This window comes from Pygocentrus nattereri, chromosome 24, assembly GCF_015220715.1.
Source record: "Pygocentrus nattereri isolate fPygNat1 chromosome 24, fPygNat1.pri, whole genome shotgun sequence".
Taxonomy (NCBI): domain Eukaryota; kingdom Metazoa; phylum Chordata; class Actinopteri; order Characiformes; family Serrasalmidae; genus Pygocentrus; species Pygocentrus nattereri.
Window position 1 is genome coordinate 10,135,676 of NC_051234.1, and position 22,999 is coordinate 10,158,674.

A 22,999-nucleotide genomic window follows, 5' to 3' on the forward strand; every position below is an offset into this window, starting at 1 on the left:
AAATGCTTTAAAGAACTCAGAGGGATAGCCATCTGGCCCAGGAGATCTACTGCTTTGCATACTCCTAATCGATTCTTTAAAGACTTAACATTCCAGCTTATAAAGTTAACCAAGCAACCTTTAGGTCTTCTTAAGCTATTTGTATCTTCCATTGGGCATAATAAGGAATAACATAATCACAGTTCTGACCCATTGAACCAAATAATAGAATCAAAAGCACATAAAGAAAAAAGAGATAGTAAGTTAGCAAAATAAACAGTTGTAAGTACAGGTCTGATAGGTCCCCAACCCTGTTAACCAAAAGAACATGGTGACTGTCACACCCCTCACAATAAAGTTCACACATGACGTCTTAGCAATGGGGAACGACTCAGTGACCAGCCTGTTGGCTCCTGCCAAACCCTCTACAATCAAAGAAACAAGAAGAGCCCGTCTGTATGATCATCGCTGACTGAAATAGAAAACGCATGAACTGAGGCATTCAGAACAAAATGAGTCAAAATGCAGTGATGCCTTTCACGTAGTTCATCGCCTTTTCAGGATCCAGAAATTCCTTCATGTCACCGTTGAATGAAATGCGGAGCCGAGCCAGGAATATTATGCCATAGCGAACATCATGCCAGCCTCGAAGGAGATTCCAAACATCCTTGAATGCCGCGCAGGCCTTGGCGACCTTTGTGGTGTAGTCTGGGAAGATGGCTATCGGTTCTCCCTTGTAGAGAAGTGGTCCGCTCTCCCGAACTCGGCACAGCACATGAACACAGTCTGTGACAGGGAGCGAGGAGGCGGACGCACGTGCAGAGATAAGTGACTTTTATCATGGGCAAATCCAAAATCAGGGTCAAGACAGTCAAGGGTCATAGAGCCAATACGGATAGATCGGGGGGGCAGACATGACAAAAACCAGAATAACATCACAAACAAACAAATAACAAGACAGCCAACACACAACAATGTAGATAACACCAACACAGCAAAGATATTCAAACAAACAGCAAACAAAGACCAGCAAAGACAAGGGGCAAACACAGGGCTTAAATACACATGGAAAATGAGGGACAGGTGCAAAACAGGTGGACACAATCAGGGGCGGAGTCATGAAACGAGGGGGCTAAACCAAAACAAACGCACATGGGCTAAACCAGAACAAGAACACATGGACAGGACTAGGAGGGGCCAATCGTGACACAGTCCTGGTAGTAATACAGATTGGCGATAACAACACATGCTTTCCCGTTCGGCTTTCCCAGAGTTAGACCCCTGTGCAAGCAGTCGACACGAATGTCTTTTTCCAGATGCAACACTTCTTTAAGAAGATTAGAGACTGTAGTTGAGCATGAGCCGGATTCTTCCGCGATCCCCACGATATGGATATTGCATCTTCGTATTCTCCCCTCCAAATCCTCGCACTTCTCCTTCAGTTCAGCCATCTCGGTTTTGAGCCCCGCCACTGTAGTCCGCAGCTCAATTACCTCACTGGCCATGAAGACAGGCCCTCTACCATGTCGCTGACGGTTTGCTTCATGGGGTCCATTCCAGTACGAATAGCCGCTGTGTTGTTTACAATTTCGGCCTTAACTTCTTTCAGCTCACAGAGAGCTGAATTCTTCAGCAAGTGCACTCTTTAGCTCTGACTTGATAATTGCAGGGATGTCCATTTTCAATGAGGTAAGGACGTCTGCTCTCAGGGCCGCGGTGTCCACTGCTGACTCTGGCTGTGGGCTATTATGAAAATAATGTGCAATAAAATAAAGAAGTAATTGAAGTAAGGAGTAAGCAGGAGTAAGTAAGCAGGAGCCATGTTCTACACATCCTACTCATTGCCTGCTCCACTGTGGCCCCAAGTTAGGAAATCTTAATCCCACTTCATTAAAGTCGACAATCAACTGTCATGTCTATTACCTAGCAACCGACCACAAACACAACTGAAACATGAACACATAATTAGGATAATCAAGTTAGTTAGCCAGACTTGTGTAAAAAAGGTTAAAAAAACTAAAATGTGCTAAACGTGAAGTTAAGAATATGGTGGCTGCACTCTGTGGTGTTTATCAGAATGTCCCCAGTTTCAGTCTCCATTTCCCAAATGCTTTAGCTGAGCACGCTAACATTATTCCTCCTAATAAACAGGCAGGCGTTCAGCTCTTTCTCCTCATTATTCACCATCATCACTGTAATATTTCATCATCAACATTAAAACACAAAGGTAATAAGAGGGATAGTTGAGTGTGAGTCTGCAGCGTTTGAGATTTTTAAAACGCAGAGTTAGAAAAGAAAAGTATCTTACAGTGAAAGCAGCATTTTAAAGTAGAAATAAATGTAGCTCATTATGCTGGTAGTGAGCTATGCTGCCTGACACAGCTGCCTAAAAACCATAGAAACAGACCTTAAACAGAAAGTTTATCCTAAACTTAGGACAGTATTTAGGGAGGTTTAGTCTAATTAGAATGTTTGTGTGATACTGACTTAAGAAGTTTCTACAATACGGCCCCAGATGTGGCCATAGAGCACAGTTTAGATATAAGCATAAAATGTTGTGGTAGTTTTGCTGTCTGCATCATTGATTCTAACGTGTGAAGGGGAGGGAACAGCTGTGGTGTTTGGGTTTGTTCTTCTTTAGAAGCAGTTTTTTTTGTAAGAACCAGCACTTTAAGTTCCCACAGAGATAAGCAGACGCGAGCGCTCACAGAAACTTCACCACATGTTGAAAAGTGGCTCGCGCTCCAGAGGAGAGATGAAGATGCTGCACCTTTTGGTTCTGACTCTGCTCACACTGACCGGTAGGAATTATTGCTGCTCTTTTAGTTTCTTACATGCAGAAGTGGGTAGAGTCACTTAGTTAATCTGAGATAAAAACAATGAAAGAAGGTGTGAGCAAGTGTGAAGAACCTTTTTAACCCCTTAAAGTGTTTTTAACTGGTGATACTGATACAGTACAGTGAGGGGAAAGAAGTGTTCAGGCACTTGTTTGTGGTTAGTTAAGGTCAGAAATCAATCAAGTTCTTCATTGCTACATGTTAATACTGCAAAAAAAGTTAATGTAATTTACGGTCATTATAAAAGATGTTGCCGTTGGTTGAGAAGATTGCACATAACAAATGATGAATAATGAAAGTGGAAGAGCTTCTTAAAGTAGCATTATTAAAAAGCCAAAGCAAAGACCTAAACATCCTCCCGGTGCGTCCACTCTTAAAAAAGAGGGTTCTTTAGTAAAGAAAATGGTTCTATATAGAAGCAAGAACACTCAAAGAACCCTTATTTGCATGGTGACAGGGTTCTTCAGATGGATGGAGACTGTACTTTAGATGGTTGCATATAGCACCAAGAAGGGTTCTGTTATTGTTACAATGTGAAGCTTTGTTGTAAAAAAGTTGTAAAAAAGGGAAGAATAGACTAAAAGACTTCACTTCTTATGCTGATAGAAGCTGGATGGAGTAACACGTTCCACTGCGCTTCTACAAATTACTCAGCACTTTTGTTCTTCTACTCAAGCTGGTTTTTGGAAACGTGCTTTTACATGAATGATTATTTCACAGGAAGAAGAATAGGAATATGGGTTTAGGCTGCTTTCCACACATCTGTTTAGACTGTAATAAGTCTGTCAAATTGAATGTGAGTCCACACACCAAAGTCTGTAAACTTTTAGCAACGTTTATTTTTATCTTAAAGGAACTTCTTACTCCACCAAGTGTCAGTCTGTACAGGAAGTGAAGTTTGCTGAGGCAACGTGAGAGATCTGAGCAACAATAATGCAGAATATAGGTCTGTCACCAACATAATAGAAACAGAAAAAAGTGTGATTGGCTAAATTGAAACTGAGTCTGAAGTAGATTATGTTCTTCACAGATGTGCAGTACCGCGTAAAAGTCAGAGACTGCATTAGTGTTTATAACATTTTTAGTCAAATTAGCCAAAATGTACAAGTTATTCATGTCCAAACATCAAGAAAAAAACAGAAGCATCAACTACTTCATCTAATCTCAGCTGTGTTCAGTCAGTGAATCACTCTTTACCTTTATTTTAGCTTCCATTCTTTTCGCGAGACTCACTTTCAGTTCCTCAAAGAATCTGTAGGCACACCTCCAAAGTTCAGTCTTAGAAGTTGGTTTAGCCCAAGTTCGGCAACATGTGGCTCTTTTACTTTCATGTAAAATGTCTCCACATGAGAATTAGATTTTTAGGTAAAAATAAAATATTTCCTTTACAGTTAAATAAAGCTCTGCTAATTGTTCAACACAGTTTTAACAATAAATGATCTTAAACATTGGAGTTAATGTAGAACTGCTAATTCAGGCTTTAACCCCAAAGATCAGCACAGACTGCTGGTCACCATAACAACGCAGACAACAATCTTGCCTAGCTAGTAGCCAATGAAATGCAAAGAGAATGATTTAAAATGAGCATCGATAATTTGGAGACAAACTTATTTGTGTTTATAATCACTCCAGCTGGTTTCCTGATATGTTTAATCTGCAATGAGAAACTGACAAAACAATGAAAATGTCATGAAGCTGAAGTCAGTTTCTCAGTTTCCAGCTTCTCGTTCCACCTTAAATGGTGTCTGAGGTGCCAGAATGTAACTGCAGAACAAGGTGGAATGGGTACAATTGAACAAGAAGCTGGCGAATGAGAAGCAAAAAAGTTGAATGTTGAGACATTTTACAAGAAACTGTTCTACGTTTGTGGAAAAGTTTCCTGCTGGAGATGTGAGAAAAGTGGCTGTAGCTGAGCTAAAGATTAAAGCAGAGCAAAGTAAGTCTGTGTTTTCATGTATATTAGATTTGTTAGCCTTTACCAGCACATCAACACATACTGAGACATATTTACAGCCAAGATGGTAAAATGCACATTAACTCCCAAGGTGACTCCCAAGGTGGTTTGATTTTTGGTGAAAGGACAAAATGGCTCTTCTTGGCATTTGGGTTGCGACCATGGTTTAGCATTTTCTGTAATAATCCTGGTGTATTTATTGTTATTGAGATCTGAACTCTGGGGTGGTCAGTCCATTGTTCAGCTTCTTTGTTTGATTTGTTTCCTGACGGGGACAGTGTTTATCATGTACCTGGGGCACGTTTAATCTCTGTTGTGCACTGTTTTGCTATGGTTTCCAGCTTGGACCAGGCTTTGTCCTCTGGTGTACTGCATGTGTCAGAGGTGTCGCTCAATCAGCAGTGATATGCAGTATATATAAACCCCATCATATTAAAAAGGCAATGCACACAATGGATTCTAAAAAAATGAACACTAGAATTAAAGATGTTAAAAGACACGTTTTAATATTTAAACTCTTTGAAAAGAAAATTCTTTAAAAAAAACACAGAGTGTCCTTCTCAGTGGCCACAGTTGCTCGCGCTATACAACAGAGTCTTCAACACATCACCATTTCCATTTAAATAAACGCTTTGCTGCGTTTTGTTGTGGCTGAATGCGGCTCAGGTCCTGCATGGCTGTAACACTCTTCAAAAAATGGTTCTTCAAGGCTTCATCAGTAAATGTAATGTGCAAATACAGAACCATGAACACTCAGAGGACCTTTTGAAAACATTAATTGTCATTTTGACAGATAATTGAATACATATCTTCTATCTGGGTCGCTGGAGCCTATCCCAGCTGATACAACCTGGACGGGTCGCCAGTCCATTGCAGGGCAGGCAGACAGACATACATGCTGTAGCTGCCATCGAAGTCAGAATAAATAAATAAATAATAGATTAATAAATATTAGGTTAAAAAATATAGAGTTCATAAATACATACATTTCTAGTAAAATAGTTAAATATTACAAGCATAATTTCATATATTTCATGTATATTGTTTGTTTTGATAGGGGGGAACCAAAGTTTGCTGCCGCGGTTTGATAGGGTGTTACTTTTGAGGGTTATACTTGTAACATGCTGGACCAAGCTAGCAGGCAGACACCTCGCTGATTCCCCTGCCTAAGATCAGCAGTGATGAAGGAAGATTGGATAAAGTGCATAGTGCGTTTAAGGACTGAAGATTTCTAATTTTCTCTCAAGGGAAAGTGGCCAATGAGGTACATTTAATGTTTTCTGTTACTGTAATTTTGTAAGAGTGTAAAGATGTAATGTGACGAATTTCATGTAACAGTACGGTCGCGTTGTTCCTTTGAAGTCTTTATGTGGAAATAAGTTGTTTTTTTTTGTTTTTCTTTCTGTATGTCTTAACAGTTCTCACAGCACACTATCATGCTTTGTGTGATTAAAGCCCGTAATACAAAGAACGACTTGGTTTCGTGATCTCGACTTGAGAGTGAATTACACATGCACACGCATTCACACCTAGGGGCAATTTAGAATGTCCAGTTAGTCTGACTGCATGTCTTTGGAGAGTGGGAGGTAACCGGAGAACCCAGAGGAAACCCACACAGACACAGGGAGAACATGCAAACTCGCCCAGCCAGGAATTGAACCCAGACCTTTCTTGCTGTGAGGCGACAGCACTACCCACTGTGCCTCTGTGCCACCATGCCACCCTGATAATTGAAAGGGTGAAACAAGTTTTTCCAGGTGAAAAGTTCATATTTGTACCTTTTCACGATCGAATGTTTTAAAACTGAACAGTAAAATAAAAAGGCTGGAGATGAGACGGGGTGTGTGGAGTCAGTACAGCTTAGAAACCATCATTTCAGTGGATTAGGGTACAGTTATGTTCCCGCACTAAAGGTACTGAGCTGTACCCTTAAGGGTCCCACCCCAGTGACAAGAGGGGAACTGCCCCAGTGAGTAGTTAGTACCTTTATGACTGTGAGTGAACTGCACTTAAGTAAAACTATTATTATTTGTAAATACTGAGAAAAGTGCAAATCCATGAAAGATTTGCTGGAAAATACATGTAACTGAGTAACTGGAGCTGGTTGCTGCTTAGATACAAGCACAGAGAGCAGTTAAGCAACATTCAGTACAGCTTCACATTCATTGGGTTGGAAACCAAAGTATTGCTAAACTGGCGTGTAGGTTCTTATTCTGGCTGAGCTTGTCTTTTTCTCTCTCTGCTGGAGAGCAGATCTCATGCACTGCAGTTTTTGTCTCATTTGCATATTCTCTAGCATTCTTTGCCAGACTGTTATAATCTTGTTACAATCTTTAAAAGTGTTGTTGAAAGTATAAAGGTGTGTAGTTAACTTGTTGGTGAAGTTCTGATTCTTAAATTAGAACAATTATGTAAAGTAAATCGTTAAATGTGATCAAAACAATTACAAAAAAAATAATGTAGTAAATGAAAGAGAACAGAAAATAATGGGAAGGCCACTAATTTATCACATTTTACGCATAATATCAGTGTGTGAGATGTAAACAGAGTGATTCAGAGTGGTTTGGTGTGAAATGGTTCAGTGGTGGTGATAGGAACCAGGGGTCGCCATGACTACAACACACATATAGATATTTGATTTATTTATAAAAAATCTCTCGCCTGCCAGTCAGTCTTTCCTGTCTTTTTCATTTTTCATTTTGTTTCTACAAGTGCTGGGAATGGAGAATTTTATTTTAATACAATATTAAAGGGAATTTTATTTGTTAAACCACCAGTGAGCTTACTTGTGTCTTCTGAGTTTTATTTCGTTGCTGTCGGAACAAAACCTCATATTTCCAAAATGGAATCTTTACAGAAGAAGGAAAAAAACATATATTACTTTCAATGTCAATGGAACCAGACATTTTTTTCCAAGTCATTTTTGGCCATTTATTTTGGTCCCTCTTTCATGAAATTTACACACAATATAAAAGTGTCACGATTGGCCCCTCCCATGTGCTTGTTTTGTTTACTTTCAAGTCCTGTCCATGTGCTTCTGTTTTGGTTTTCAGTCCTGCCCTCTAGTTTCATGGCTCCACCCCTGATTGTTTCCACCTGTTTCCCACCTGTCCCTCGTTGTCCTGGTTTGTATTTAAACCCTGTGTTTGCTGGTCTTTGTTTGTTTGTATGGTTTGTTGGATGTACTGTTCAAAGTGTATGTATTGTTTAAAGAGTTTTGTTTATTTCTGGTCTGCTTGGAGTTCTGTGTTCAGTTTGTCATGTGAGTGACCAACCTGTTTTATTTAAAGAACAGGGATCTGTCACAGTCTCACCTTCACAACACATGTTTGTGAAAGTGTATCATGACACGAACAAAGGAGATTTCTGAGGACATCAGAAGAAGAGCTGTTGATGCTTGTCAGGCTGGAAAAGGTTAAAAGACCATCTATAAAGAGTTGGGACCCCACCAATCCACAATCAGACAGACTATAGTACAAATGGTGGAAATTCAAGTTCATTACGCTACCCAGGAGTGGTCAACCAACAAAGATCACACCAAGAACATGGTGTGTAATAGTCTGTGAGGCCACCAGCATACACCGTCCTGTCACCACTGATGAAGGTGAACTGCTGTGTCTGATCCACTCGCACCAGCACAACACACACCACCACCACATCAGTGTTACTGCAGTGCTGAAAATGACCCACCACCCAAATAGTACCTGCTCTGTGAAGGTCCATGGAGGTCCTGACCACTGAAGAACAGGGTAAAAGAGGCTAACAAAAGTATCAGAGAAACAGATGGACTACAGTCTGTAACTGTAGAACTACAAAGTGCACCTGTATAGTAAGTGGAGCTGATAAAATGGACAATCCATCTAATGTTGCAAAGTCAGTGCAGATCAGACACTCGCAGATAAAAACAGAAGGTTTAAGTTTTCTTGATTAGTTAATGACAGTTATGAATGAAGTTAATGACAGGCAGGATAACCAAAACAAGAGTGGCATCTAGAGAAAAAACAAAACTAGTCCAGGATTGAAAACCAAGAGAGCAAGTAATGCACAGCAATTCAATCCAAAAGGGCAACACAAAATGGCAGGTCATACAAAAAAATGCTTTTTTCACAAAAAACACAGCTCATTATGCAACAAAAGGGGTTTGCAATGCTTCACAAAGAACTGGACTAAAGCCTGGGCTTTTATTCTAACTAACTAATGGCATGAAATGACGTGAAAGATTAGAACTCCAGTGAGGAGGAGTGCTGGAATGAATGTTCGTTGGTGGTTGGTGATGGTAGGGGAGTTGTATGATCTCCCACTGACTCATGGGAGTTGGAGTCCTCTAGTCAGTCCATGCACTCAAGTGACTCTGCAGGAGAAAGGGAGCAGACAGAGGAGGTAACCTTGGCAGGAGGCGTGGCAGATAACACTGATTAAAAAGAAAACTAAATGTAATAATAATGATCTTAAGTATCTGACAGGTTGTTAGAGTGAGAGAGAAGATTTGAGTTAAAAGTTAAAAAACATTTTTTCTTCTTCAGTCCTCACTGATTTCTTAGATTTTATGACACTCATATTTTGCAGGTGTTCTCTCAGATGGTGAATATGGTGTGAATTATCCTGAGCCTGAGATCTGCACTGTGAGAGGATCTGATGTCATCATTTCCTGCGCTTATTTCTACCCAAAGTCAGGGCAGCAGGTGCAAAGAGTTTTCTGGTGCTCAATGAACTCAAATTCAGAAAAGTGTCACGACGGACCGTATGTTTATAACAGTGACTCTCCTGCAGCTTCAGGAGACTTTAAGTATGTTGGTGACAAAACATCAAACTGTACTTTATTAATCAGTAATGTACAGTTCAGTCACTCTGGAGAGTATAAATTCAGATTTATAACTAATGTCGATAAATGGACAGGTGACCCTGGAGTGACTCTTAACGTGTCAGGTAAGCATTCAGATTAAAATAAAGCTCCAAATTATTAATGTGTATTAAAAACACCTACTTTGTGCTTCTGCTCTGGCCACTTTATTAGAAACACCTACCTTATAGCACCACTATGTAGGTGTAGAGTTTATCACCCCCCTCTACCCATTCATCACTGGTCAGTTTCTGACCACAGGGGTGCTATTGTCCAGGTATTATTTTGGTGTTGGTCCATTCTCAGCACAGCACAGCAGTAACACTGACACTCAACTAGGCTGAGAGTGGAGCACCACCCAAAAAACCTCCAGACAAGAGAGGATCTGTGTTCAGAAACTGATTATTAATCACACAAACTGTACATTAACAGATGATCTACAGTCTCTATCTATACACCAACAAGGTAGAGCTACAAGAGATGGGTTTCTGATAAAGTGGCTGCATATGAAAAAGCATTATTATCTTCACAAACATGCAGAGTGTTTTCATGTGGTAATAAGCTCTTAATATCGCACTCGTGTGGACTCTTTCTTGCTCTCTAAAAGTTGTGAAGGTGTCGATGATCAGACTGTCTGGAAACGGGACTCTAAAAGAAGGAGACTCTGTAAATCTGACTTGCGCTGAGAACTGCACTCTCAGCTCTCCACAGTTTGTGTGGTTTAAGAACAAAGAGCGTTTACCTGAATCAGGCTCTGTTCTTCACCTCCCTGCTCTGACTGTGAGGAACTCTGGGAATTATTCCTGTGCTTTGAGGAACCACGAGAACTTCACGTCTGAAATGATCAGCCTTGATGTGAAAGGTAGGCCAAGCTGCTCTGAATATTGTCTACAGAACAAATACAGCCATTATAATTAGATTAACTGAAGTAAACTGACTAAGACTAGCTAGTTCAGTGGTCTGCATGTTCGTGCAGACTATATCTCCAGAATCTGGACAAAAAATACATTTTTTTACAGTTTTATTAACCACTTAAATGGCCAGGGCCCACTGGTTTTATTACACACTTCTAAAACCTAAGAGTAGCTCAGCTAATTTGCACTTAAATTCTTGTAGTTACTGACTAATAAGGCTTAGTATGAAACAAGCCTGAGATTTTAAGTGGTTGAATCATGTTTTTATAGAAATGAACAAATATTTAATTAACAAGCAGCAGTTAACAATTATTAACAAGCAGCAGTGACCTTGACAGCCTCAAGACTGAAGCTTTAGCATTAGCAACTGTTCTGCTGCTCTTGGATCAGAATTCATGGCTTCACAAGAATCGTCTTTTAGCCGCTGCTACTATACACTAGCCTAGCTCACAGTAGCCTTAGCTCACAGCAGGGGTCGACAATATGCACCTGTTGTGGCTCCACAGCAGAATTTATAGGTAAAAATAAAATAATCCTCCTGTACAGTAAAATAAAGCTCTGCTGATCGTTCAACATAGTTTAACAATAAATGGTCTTAAATGGCTGAATTAACTGCTAATTAATCTGCTGACATTTAACCCTGAAGATCAGACTGTTGGTTACATAGCAACGCAGACAACTATCTCGCCTAGCTAGTAGCTAACGAAACGGTAAGGATTTTAGATGAACATCAATAATTTGGAGATGAATGGACTTCTTTGCGTTTATATTCACTCCAGCTGGTTTCCTGATACGTTTTATCTTCAACAAGAAACTGACAAACACTAAAAAGTCATGAAGCTGTATTCAGCTTCTTGTTCGAATTTTCACATTCCACCTTCAATTGTGCAACAGTTAGCTCAGTTCTAGTGCCTTAGACACCATTTAAGGTGGAACAGAAAAATTCAAATAAGAAGCTGGTGAATGAGAGGCTAACAGCATCTAGATATTAAGCCGATAAAGCTTTTACATAGTCAAAATATCTCAGTAACCCTTTTTTTGGATTGTCCACTTTGAATGCTTTGTAAATATTTAATGTACATTCAAGTTACATTCAACTACATATCTACTAAATTGACCATTGACTCTAAACCTGCTCTTATCCTAACCCTCACCTTAACTTCAACCCAAAACCTAAACCCAACCCTCACCCAGCTGCTAGCCCTAATCCTGGACCAAATCTTAACCCTAACACCACCACTGTTTAGGGTTTCAACGGATAGTTTGTTAACAATTTGAACATCTGTAGTTGATCTATAGGGGACTATAGTGGACTATCCAAATAAAGTGAGACCAATATCCCATAATTATTTGCAGTAATAAGCTGGTCAGTAAAACATTTTCACTGTAATGTCACATTTAAGCAGGAAAGTAATTAAGAAACACCTCCAAGTAACAAGGAAGTTATACGGAGTAAAATAACAATATGAAACTAGTAGAGCCAAAAAAAAGCCCAGATTCACTTTAGTTTATAGATCATAAACAGCCATATGCTGTTTAAGACTCTGTACTTTATTCATCTACAATCTTTTAACTAATAAAATAACAGTTTTCACCGCACACTTACTCAGTTCATATCTAGAACCTGTTGGGTATTTCAGTGTAATTGAGTTACTTGCTTATCATCATATTACCCAAAATAACTGCCTACTTTAGAGTTTAACCTGTATAACCCCTTAAAATCACAGGCTTATTACATACTAAGGCTTATTATTCAGAAACTACAGGGGCTTCAACGCAAACAGGCTGAGCTGTTCTTAGTTACTGACTATGGAATATATGATTTAAATAACAAAGAAAACAAATGCCAGATTAATATTATAAAGTATATAATGAAAGTTTCCCAGGGGTCATGTCACTGGTGTTACTACATGACAGGAAATCTTATTTTCAAATAAAAGTCACACAGATGACATCACTTGACTTCCTTTGACCTGTTTGCTGAGGATCTATGAAGAAAAGCACATGGTGAGTCCACTGTGTCTTTCCGTTATCTGAGATTTTCTCATTTAGCTCATGATTTCATATGAAGCTTTTAGCTGAAGTCACTGGTGTGACCGACTTTATTCTGAGGTAATTGTAAAAAAAATAGAATACAAATGGGTTAAACTACATATTTTAGTGGACATTCCGTGTTTGACCACAGGTGGTTTGATGCTTTTAGCAGCCATTTTGTAAAATGCATTGTTCATTAAAATTGTCTCTGGTGTTACCTTTCTTAAGTGTAACACCTATGACGAACACCAGTGACTCCTAGGGACAGATAAAAACGTGTACATTTCTGTAGAATGACTCAAGAGCAAGATTAACCTAATAAAAAAGAACATACAGATTTAGGTTCCCTGGGGTCTTTAGGGGTCTTTCTTCTCTGACTAAACCTGCAGCCTGATTGAGGGCCATTTACTAAGACCGCAGCCTTTGAGGACTGTGATTTTGGTGAAATGGAAATTTGAATACTTTTTCCAATAGAGAGCCAAAGCAAATGCATGTGCCTCATATTTCAAGAAACAGCGCATGAACACTACAATACATATTCAGGATTCAATATTTGATAAGACTGAAGTCACGTCTCATTTAAATTTTCCTGTTTCACCTTAAATGGTGCCTGAGGCGCCAGTATGTAGCTAACTATGTAGCTAACTCTTGCACCATTTAAGGTTAAACATGAAAATTTGAACAAGAAGTTGGGGAATGAAAAGTGACTTGAGACACTTTTTAGTGTTTGACAGTTTATAGTTGCAGATTAAATATCAGGAAACCAGACGGAGTGACTCCATTTGTCTCCAAATGATCTGTGTTCATCCAAATCCAAAGCTAAGCTGGTCACTTTTCACTGGCTTTTAAAACTGTCGACGAGATGAGGATGGGTTCCCCTTTTGAGCCTTGGTTCCTCTCAACGTTTCTTCCTCTTGCTCTTGGGGAGTCCTTGCCACTGTTGCCATTGGTGACACTCATGGGGGCTCAGACACTAATCTTTTTCTTTTCGGGAAAGAGTGCTCATTGTTCCGCCTCCTTCTCACCAAACGTGAGGTGTAGTGAAGCACCCTCGCTACAGACCGGGGAAGTGGGGCCTGGGCAGCGAAGCTCGGGTCCTTGCTGTATAGGCTTTACTGTAGCCAATAAAGCACATTTTTAACCACCTGGGGTCATTTTCTCGATTTGTTCATATCTTCTTAAACTCTGCTTTAAAGTCTCTTCATATCACATGATCCTCATATTTTTCATATCAAAATGCTCCGTTATCTTCATCACTACATTCCAAAAGTGCTGCTGCAACTTCAGTAGCTGTAAACTCTCTGCATTTCAAATGTGTCTTCGATGTGGACTGAATGAAGAATGAAGGGTTTCTGGGGTGATGGTCAGTCCTTAGTGATTTACTGTGTGTCCATTGGTCAGTTTCACACAGAATTTAGATGGACACATGAATCCATATGTTCCGCATGGTGAGAGGCAGATGATGTGTATCTCAGCTCCTCTTCATAGGCTCATAACTCCGCATGTGAGTCTCGTATGATCTCGTGATAAGATGGAATGGAAAGGGTGACTCTACAGATTCAGGAAGTGTTTGAAGTGGATTTCTGTGCTCGATCATCTCAAAGACACAGAAACAAATATAAAAACACTGAATTTGACGCATGGGTGTGTTTGTGGATCCCAGAGCGTTAAATTATCCAGCAAACATCCAGCAGTGATATCTGTTGTTATTTTGATATCCCTGAATACTGCTTGCTACACACCAGGCAGCATTCTTAAAAGGCTCTAGTCTTCATAGATTGATCTTCTGCGTGATTTTGCTGCATGTGATAGAAGGGTAAGCTTACGCATTCTTCCTGGTCTCCTTTCTCTGGTATTAAGATATAAACTGACCTCCAGTTTACTGGCCATTGAGTGGTTTTCCATATTTGGTGGAATAGTTTGGTCAGCACTTCAACTGAATCTTCATCAGAAACTTGAGATATTTCTGTTGCAATCTTAGTGGTTCTTGTGGTTTCTTTCTTTGTGATGATCTCAAGGCCTGTCTGACTTCATTTTATAGCACTCTCTCTTCTGCATAGCTGACCTCAACACTTTTTTTTAGAGTTAGTCTGTTCCTCTATCTTCGTTTAGATTATCTTCGTTATGACTTCCTTGTTGGCATCTCTTAGCGTATCCTGAAATTTATTTTTTATTTCACATGTATTCTAAGTTTGTCCATTTTCAATATTGGTCAGTTGGACCCTGGCCATTCGAGGGGTTAATTTATTTCTCCTTGTCATTCTTCCTTTCTGTGATTCTTCTTTGAAAATGGTTTCCAGTTCCAATCACAGCTGTTCTGGCTCTCTGTCCATTATCTGAAAATGGTTCCCGATGTTTTCTTTAACGAAAGGGAATATATTCTGATATCTTCTTCATCATACTCCAGAAATCTGATGGCTTGATTGTTTTTTCAGCTCCACTTTCAGAAGTTGCGATCTGTCCCACAGTCAGCTAAGGGACAATGTCTTTGCTATCAAAACAGAGCTCTTCCATGGTTAAAGCATCTAATCAGGTAGGTTTTAGTGTCCATCAAGTGACGTCCAGGTGTACAGATGTTGTTTTGGTTGCTTGAAGAGCATATTAGTAATAAAACTGTCATTTTGTTTGCAGAAGTTGATAAGTCGTCCTCCTGCTTTGTTCCTTTCTCATTTCCAACCTTGACATTCCTGATTCCCATCTCAATCAGTAGATCATGTTTGCAGGATATCAATTTAGGACAGAGCCTCATCATAAAGTGGCTTGATTTCTTCTATTTTTGGTTTGTAAACCTATATGACTGTAATTCTGAGTGGTTCTGCAAGAAATTGATCTTTCACAGCCCTGGTAACATCCTTACTGACAATGAAAGCCGCTCCATTTCTTCTTTGTTCTTCATGGGTGCAACATTTGCCCACTTTCTAAAAAATTTCCTTGGAGTGATTAATGTTACCATGTTTTCCTGGGGCTTCCTACCATTTTATTTTAACTTAAGATATTTACAGTAAATCTTGCCTCAATTTAGAGATCTTATCTTACAGCATCTTATCTCAAGTTAGGAAATCTTTTTTTTTTTTTAATCAAAGTCTTTTTATTGAAGTTTTATAATACGCAAAATACAAACAATCCCATTCCCAAGTTCCACCCACTCCCACCCAGCCCTCAGACCTGTAACAAAACCTTGTACGCTGTGCAATATTTATATAAAACTAAAACACATAGCATTTTAAGATAAAATAAATACCTATTATAGGGTCAGATTCTCAGCCTCTATGTTGTCCAGGAAAACTAAGAAGGGCTGCCAGATTGTATAAAATCTCTGTAGTGACCCTTGAAGAGAGTATCTTATCTTCTCAAGCTTGAGATATTGCATAACCTCTTTGATCCATTGAGAGAAAGTAGGGGGATGAGGATCTTTCCACCTGAATAGTATCAGTCGCCTGCAGAAGGCTAACATATTGTCGTTATATGTGCTTAGATGAGAGTCTAATGGTAAGACACCAAATAATGCAGCATAAGGAGAGTGGTCTATTGGGATTTCTAAAATTCTCGAAAGAGTGTTGAAAATTTACTGCCAGAATTGACATAGTTATGGACATGTCCAAAACATGTGTAACAAATGAGCAGAATCTTGTTTGGACCTATCACATGTTGTATCCAGACTTGGTTTAAACTTAACTGATTTTACTTTACTCCAGTGAAGTTGATGTACTACCTTAAACTGCATTACAAAATGTCGTTGACAAATAGAGGATGATCTTCGAATAATTCTGTGCCACATTTCTTCTGGGATTTGGTCATTCAGGACCTCTTCCCACCTGCTTTTAAGATCATTTAAAATGATTGTGTTGTGTGAAATAAGGAGCTCGTATATCCTACCTATAGCTTGTCTAGAGTCTATCCCAAGTTTTAAAATGAGGTCTAGTAGGGAAAGAGGAGGGTACGAGTGAAAGCAATCAAAGAGTAAATAACTGAAAAAATGTGTCCTAGGCATATTAAATTTATTCACCAGCTGTTCAAAGAATGCAAAATGTTTATTTATATATATAGATTCTGTATTGATGAAATTTCATTCCTAGACCAGTTATTAAATACTCCATCTACTATTGAGGGGGTAAACATATGATTTTTTAAAATATTGGAGTATGAACTGAGGCACAGAAAAGAGCGAAAGCCTGTTTAAACTGGTTCCAAATTTTAACTGATTGTATAACAATGGGATTCTTGCTGTAATAGGAGATAGGCTTTTCCCATGGGAGCCTGGAGCATAATAGTGCTGACAAGGAGGTGGAGTTACAGGATGAATTTTCTAAGATCACCCGCTTAGGGGTGTGAGACTCCTCTATACTCTCCATCCAGTACAGCAAATTTCTAATATTGGCTGCCCATTAATAAAATCGAAAATTCGGGAGTCTTTTATTCCATATGAAGTCTGAAATTAGCGCATTCAAATATCTAAAGAAAGAACTGGTTAAGAAAATAGGAAGGCTCTGAAATAAATATAAAACTTCTTAAAAAATCTTAAACTGTATTGATCCTTCCACATAAAGAGAGGGGTAGCAAATCCCAATGTTTGAAATCCTGTTTTAAGCAGGATATCATGGGAAGAAAGTTTAATTTACAGAGATCTTTGTAGTTGTGTGTAATCCATATTCCCAAGTACCTAAACATCACTTTACTAATTTTGAAAGTGGTTAAGCTGTAGTGAAAGCCCTTGGCAGTGGCATTAACTGGCATCAGTTCACTTTTAGAAAGATTTATCTTGTAGCCTGATATTTTCCCAAATTCACCAAATAAATCTAACAACCTAGGAAGGCTCTCCATAGGATCAGAGATTTAAAGTAATAAATCGTCAGCATAAAGTGATAATTTATGCTCCTGGTCCCCATGATAAATACTTTTATAAGAATATCCTGACGCAGGGCTGACACTAATGGTTCGATAGCTATATTGAACAATAAGGGGGATAATGGACAACCTTGTTGCGTGCCTCATTGTAGATGAAAGTGAGCAGACAGGTTGTTATTCGTGCGTACCACAGCCATAGAATAATGAAGAATATATTGTCTTAATACAGGATATATATTTGATCCGAAACCAATCTTCTCGAGTGTACAATAAAGATAACCCCACTCCACCCTGTTGAAAGCTTTTTCGGCATCGAGTGATAGTAAAATCTCTGGTGGCGGATGGAGAGGGGTCATAAAGAATATTAAGAAGACGCCTACTGTTAAAGAAAAAATATCTATTCTTCATAAAATCTGTTTGGTCTGTAGAGATAATGGAGGGTAGAGGCTGTTCAAGACGGAGGGCTAAAAGTTTTGCAAGAATCTTTACGTCTGTATTCAAGAGTGATATTGGACAATATGAACTGCATTGAAGAGGATTTTTGTCCTTCTTTAATATAAGCAAAATGGTTGCTTCACGCACAGTAGGGGGGAGGGACTGAGAGGCAAGCGATTCCTGAAATATAGATAAAAGGAGTGGAGCAAGTTGTTCTGAAAATGCTTTAAAGAACTCAGAGGGATAGCCATCTGGCCCAGGAGATCCACTGCTTTACATACTCCTAATCGATTCTTTAGAGACTTAACATTCCAGCTTATAAAGTTAACCAAGCAACCTTTAGGTCTTCTTAAGCTATTTGTATCTTCCATTGGGCATAATAAGGAATAACAATCACAGTTCTGACCCATTGAACCAAATAATAGAATCAAAAGCACATAAAGAAAAAAAAGAGTTAGTTAGCAAAATAAACAGTTGTAAGTACAGGTCTGATAGGTCCCCAACCCTGTTAACCAAAAGAACATGGTGACTGTCACACCCCTCACAATAAAGTTCACACATGACGTCTTAGCAATGGGGAACGACTCAGTGACCAGCCTGTTGGCTCCTGCCAAACCCTCTACAATCAAAGAAACAAGAAGAGCCCGTCTGTATGATCATCGCTGACTGAAATAGAAAACGCATGAACTGAGGCATTCAGAACAAAATGAGTCAAAATGCAGTGATGCCTTTCACGTAGTTCATCGCCTTTTGAGGATCCAGAAATTCCTTCATGTCACCGTTGAATGAAATGCGGAGCCGAGCAGGGAATATTATACCATAGCGAACATGGGAATCTCCTTCGAGGCTCGCATGAACATCCTTGAGTGCCGCGCAGGCCTTGGCTACCTTTGTGGTGTAGTCTGGGAAGATGGTTCTCCCTTGTAGCGAAGTGGTCCACTCTCCCGAACTCGGCACAGCACATGAACACAGTCTGTGACAGGGAGCGAGGAGGCGGACGCACGTGCAGAGATAAGTGACTTTTATCATGGGCAAATCCAAAATCAGGGTCAAGACAGTCCAGGGTCATAGAGCCAATACGGATAGATCGGGGGGGCAGACATGACAAAAACCAGAATAACATCACAAACAAACAAATAACAAGACAGCCAACACACAACAATGCAGATAACACCAACACAGCAAAGAGATTCAAACAAACAGCAAACAAAGACCAGCAAAGACAAGAGGGAAACACAGGGCTTAAATACACATGCAAAATGAGGGACAGGTGCAAAACAGGTGGACACAATCAGGGGTGGAGTCATGAAACGAGGGGGCTAAACCAAAACAAACGCACATGGGCTAAACCAGAACAAGAACACATGGACAGGACAAGGAGGGGCCAATCGTGACACAGTCCTGGTAGTAATAGAGATTGGCGATAACAACACATGCTTTCCCGTTTGGCTTTCCCAGAGTTAGACCCCTGTGCAAGCAGTCGACACGAATGTCTTTTTCCAGATGCAACACTTCTTTCAGAAGAATAGAGACTGTAATTGATCATGAGCCGGATTCTTCCGCGATCCCCACGATACAGATATTGCATCTTTGCATTCTCCCCTCTAAATCCTCGCACTTCTCCTTCAGTTCAGCCATCTCGGTTTTGAGCCCCGCCACTGTAGTCCGCAGCTCAATTACCTCACTGACCATGAAGACAGGCCCTCTTCCATGTCGCTGACGGTGTGCTTCATGGGGTCCATTCCAGTACGAATAGCCGCTGTGTTGTTTACAATTTCGGCCTTAATTTCTTTCAGCTCACAGAGAGCTGAATTCTTCAGCAAGTGCACTCTTTAGCTCTGACTTGATAATTGCAGAGATGTCCATTTTCAATGAGGCAAGGACGTCTGTTCTCAGGGCCGCGGTGTCCACTGCTGACTCACACACTTTTAGCGATACTGGCGTTTTAGGCCTGCTACTTGTGGTCCCGTTATGTTTGTATTTACGGAGACTGGCGGCCATAGGTGTAATATTTATAACTCTGACTAGCTTTGAGGTGTTCTTACATGCAATGACGTACAACTTATTCCGTACTTATGAAAATAATGTGCAATAAAATAAAGAAGTAATTGAAGTAAGGAGTAAGCAGGAGTAAGTAAGCAGGAGCCATGTTCTACACATCCTACTCATTGCCTGCTCCACTGTGCCCCCAAGTTAGGAAATCTTAATCCCACTTCATTAAAGTCGACAATCAACTGTCATGTCTATTACCTAGCAACCGACCACAAACACAACTGAAACATGAACACATAATTAGGATAATCAAGTTAGTTAGCCAGACTGGTGTAAAAAAGGTTAAAAAAACTAAAATGTGCTAAACTTGAAGTTAAGAATATGGTGGCTGCACTCTGTGGTGTTTATCAGAGTGTCCCCAGTTTCAGTCTCTATTTCCCAAATGCTTTAGCTGAGCACGCTAACATTATTCCTCCTAATAAACAGGCAGACGTTCAGCTCTTTCTCCTCATTATTCACCATCATCACTGTAATATTTCATCACCAACATTAACACACGAAGGTAATAAGAGGGATAGTTGAGTTCAAGTCTGCAGCGTTTGAGATTTTTAAAACACAGAGTTAGAAAAGAAAACCATCTTACAGTGAAAGCAGCATTTTAAAGTAGAAATAAATGTAGCTCATTATGCTGGTAGTGAGCTATGCTGCCTGACACAGCTGGCTAAAAACCATAGAAACGGACCTTAAACAGAAAGTTTATCCTATACTTAGGACAGTATTTAGGGAGGTTTAGTCTAATTAGAATGTTTCTGTGATACTGACTTAAGAAGTTTCTGCAATACGGCCCCAGATGTGGCCATAGAGCACAGTTTAGATATAAGCATAAAATTTTGTGGTAGTTTTGCTGTCTGCATCATTGATTCTAAAGTGTGAAGGGGAGGGAACAGCTGTGGTGTTTGGGTTTGTTCTTCTTTAGAAGCAGTTTTTTTTGTAAGAACCAGCACTTTAAGTTCCCACAGAGATAAGCAGACGCAAGCGCTCACAGAACCTTCACCACCTGTTGAAAAGTGGCTCGCGCTCCAGAGGAGAGATGAAGATGCTGCACCTTTTGGTTCTGACTCTGCTCACACTGACCGGTAGGAATTATTGCTGCTCTTTGAGTTTCTTACATGCAGAAATGGGTAGAGTCACTTAGTTAATCTGAGATAAAAACAATGAAAGAAGGTGTGAGCAAGTGTGAAGAACCTTTTTAACCCCTTAAAGTATTTTTAACTGGTGATACTGATACAGTACAGTGAGGGGAAAGAAGTGTTCAGACACTTGTTTGTGGTTAGTTAAGGTCAGAAATCAATCAAGTTCTTCATTGCTACATGTTAATACTGCAAAAAAAGTTAATGTAATTTACGGTCATTATAAAAGATGTTGCCGTTGGTTGAGAAGATTGCACATAACAAATGATGAATAATGAAAGTGGAAGAGCTTCTTAAAGTAGCATTATTAAAAAGCCAAAGCAAAGACCTAAACATCCTCCCGGTGCGTCCACTCTTAAAAAAGAGGGTTCTTTAGTAAAGAAAATGGTTCTATATAGAAGCAAGAACACTCAAAGAACCCTTATTTGCATGGTGACAGGGTTCTTCAGATGGATGGAGACTGTACTTTAGATGGTTGCATATAGCACCAAGAAGGGTTCTGTTATTGTTACAATGTGAAGCTTTGTTGTAAAAAAGTTGTAAAAAAGGGAAGAATAGACTAAAAGATTTCACTTCTTATGCTGATAGAAGCTGGATGGAGTAAGACGTTCCACTGCGCTTCTACAAATTACTCAGCACTTTTGTTCTTCTACTCAAGCTGGTTTTTGGAAACGTGCTTTTACATGAATGATTATTTCACAGGAAGAAGAATAGGAATATGGGTTTAGGCTGCTTTCCACACATCTGTTTAGACTGTAATAAGTCTGTCAAATTGAATGTGAGTCCACACACCAAAGTCTGTAAACTTTTAGCAACGTTTATTTTTATCTTAAAGGAACTTCTTACTCCACCAAGTGTCAGTCTGTACAGGAAGTGAAGTTTGCTGAGGCAACGTGAGAGATCTGAGCAACAATAATGCAGAATATAGGTCACCAACATAATAGAAACAGAAAAAAGTGTGATTGGCTAAATTGAAACTGAGTCTGAAGTAGATTATGTTCTTCACAGATGTGCAGTACCGCGTAAAAGTCAGAGACTGCATTAGTGTTTATAACATTTTTAGTCAAATTAGCCATAATGTACAAATTATTCATGTCCAAACATCAAGAAAAAAACAAAAGCATCAAACATCAAGAAAAAAAAGAAGCATCAACTACTTCATCTAATCTCAGCTGTGTTCAGTCAGTGAATCACTCTTTACCTTTATTTTAGCTTCCATTCTTTTCGCGAGACTCACTTTCAGTTCCTCAAAGAATCTATAGGCACACCTCCAAAGTTCAGTCTTAGAAGTTGGTTTAGCCCAAGTTCGGCAACATGTGGCTCTTTTACTTTCATGTAAAATGTCTCCACATGAGAATTAGATTTTTAGGTAAAAATAAAATATTTCCTTTACAGTTAAATAAAGCTCTGCTGATTGTTCAACACAGTTTTAACAATAAATGATCTTAAACATTGGAGTTAATGTAGAACTGCTAATTCAGGCTTTAACCCCAAAGATCAGCACAGACTGCTGGTCACCATAACAATGCAGACAACAATCTTGCCTAGCTAGTAGCCAATGAAATGCAAAGAGAATGATTTAAAATGAGCATCGATAATTTGGAGACAAACTTATTTGTGTTTATAATCACTCCAGCTGGTTTCCTGATATGTTTAATCTGCAATGAGAAACTGACAAAGCAATGAAAATGTCATGAAGCTGAAGTCAGTTTCTCAGTTTCCAGCTTCTCGTTCCACCTTAAATGGTGTCTGAGGTGCCAGAATGTAACTGCAGAACAAGGTGGAATGGGTACAATTGAACAAGAAGCTGGCGAATGAGAAGCAAAAAAGTTGAATGTTGAGACATTTTACAAGAAACTGTTCTACGTTTGTGGAAAAGTTTCCTGCTGGAGATGTGAGAAAAGTGGCTGTAGCTGAGCTAAAGATTAAAGCAGAGCAAAGTAAGTCTGTGTTTTCATTTATATTAGATTTATTAGCCT

The 22,999-nt window shown here is 39.4% G+C and overlaps 1 protein-coding gene across 1 annotated transcript in view; it reads left to right on the forward strand.

Annotated features, from left to right (window-relative positions):
- LOC119262341 overlaps window positions 1–22,999 on the forward strand; it is a 30,471-nt gene that overhangs the window by 2,898 nt on the left and 4,574 nt on the right. The window contains exons 2-3 of the mRNA XM_037533790.1: window positions 9,337–9,696; window positions 10,218–10,472. Of these exons, the coding sequence (XP_037389687.1) occupies window positions 9,337–9,696; window positions 10,218–10,472 (615 nt within the window). The remainder of the gene's footprint in view (window positions 1–9,336; window positions 9,697–10,217; window positions 10,473–22,999) is intronic.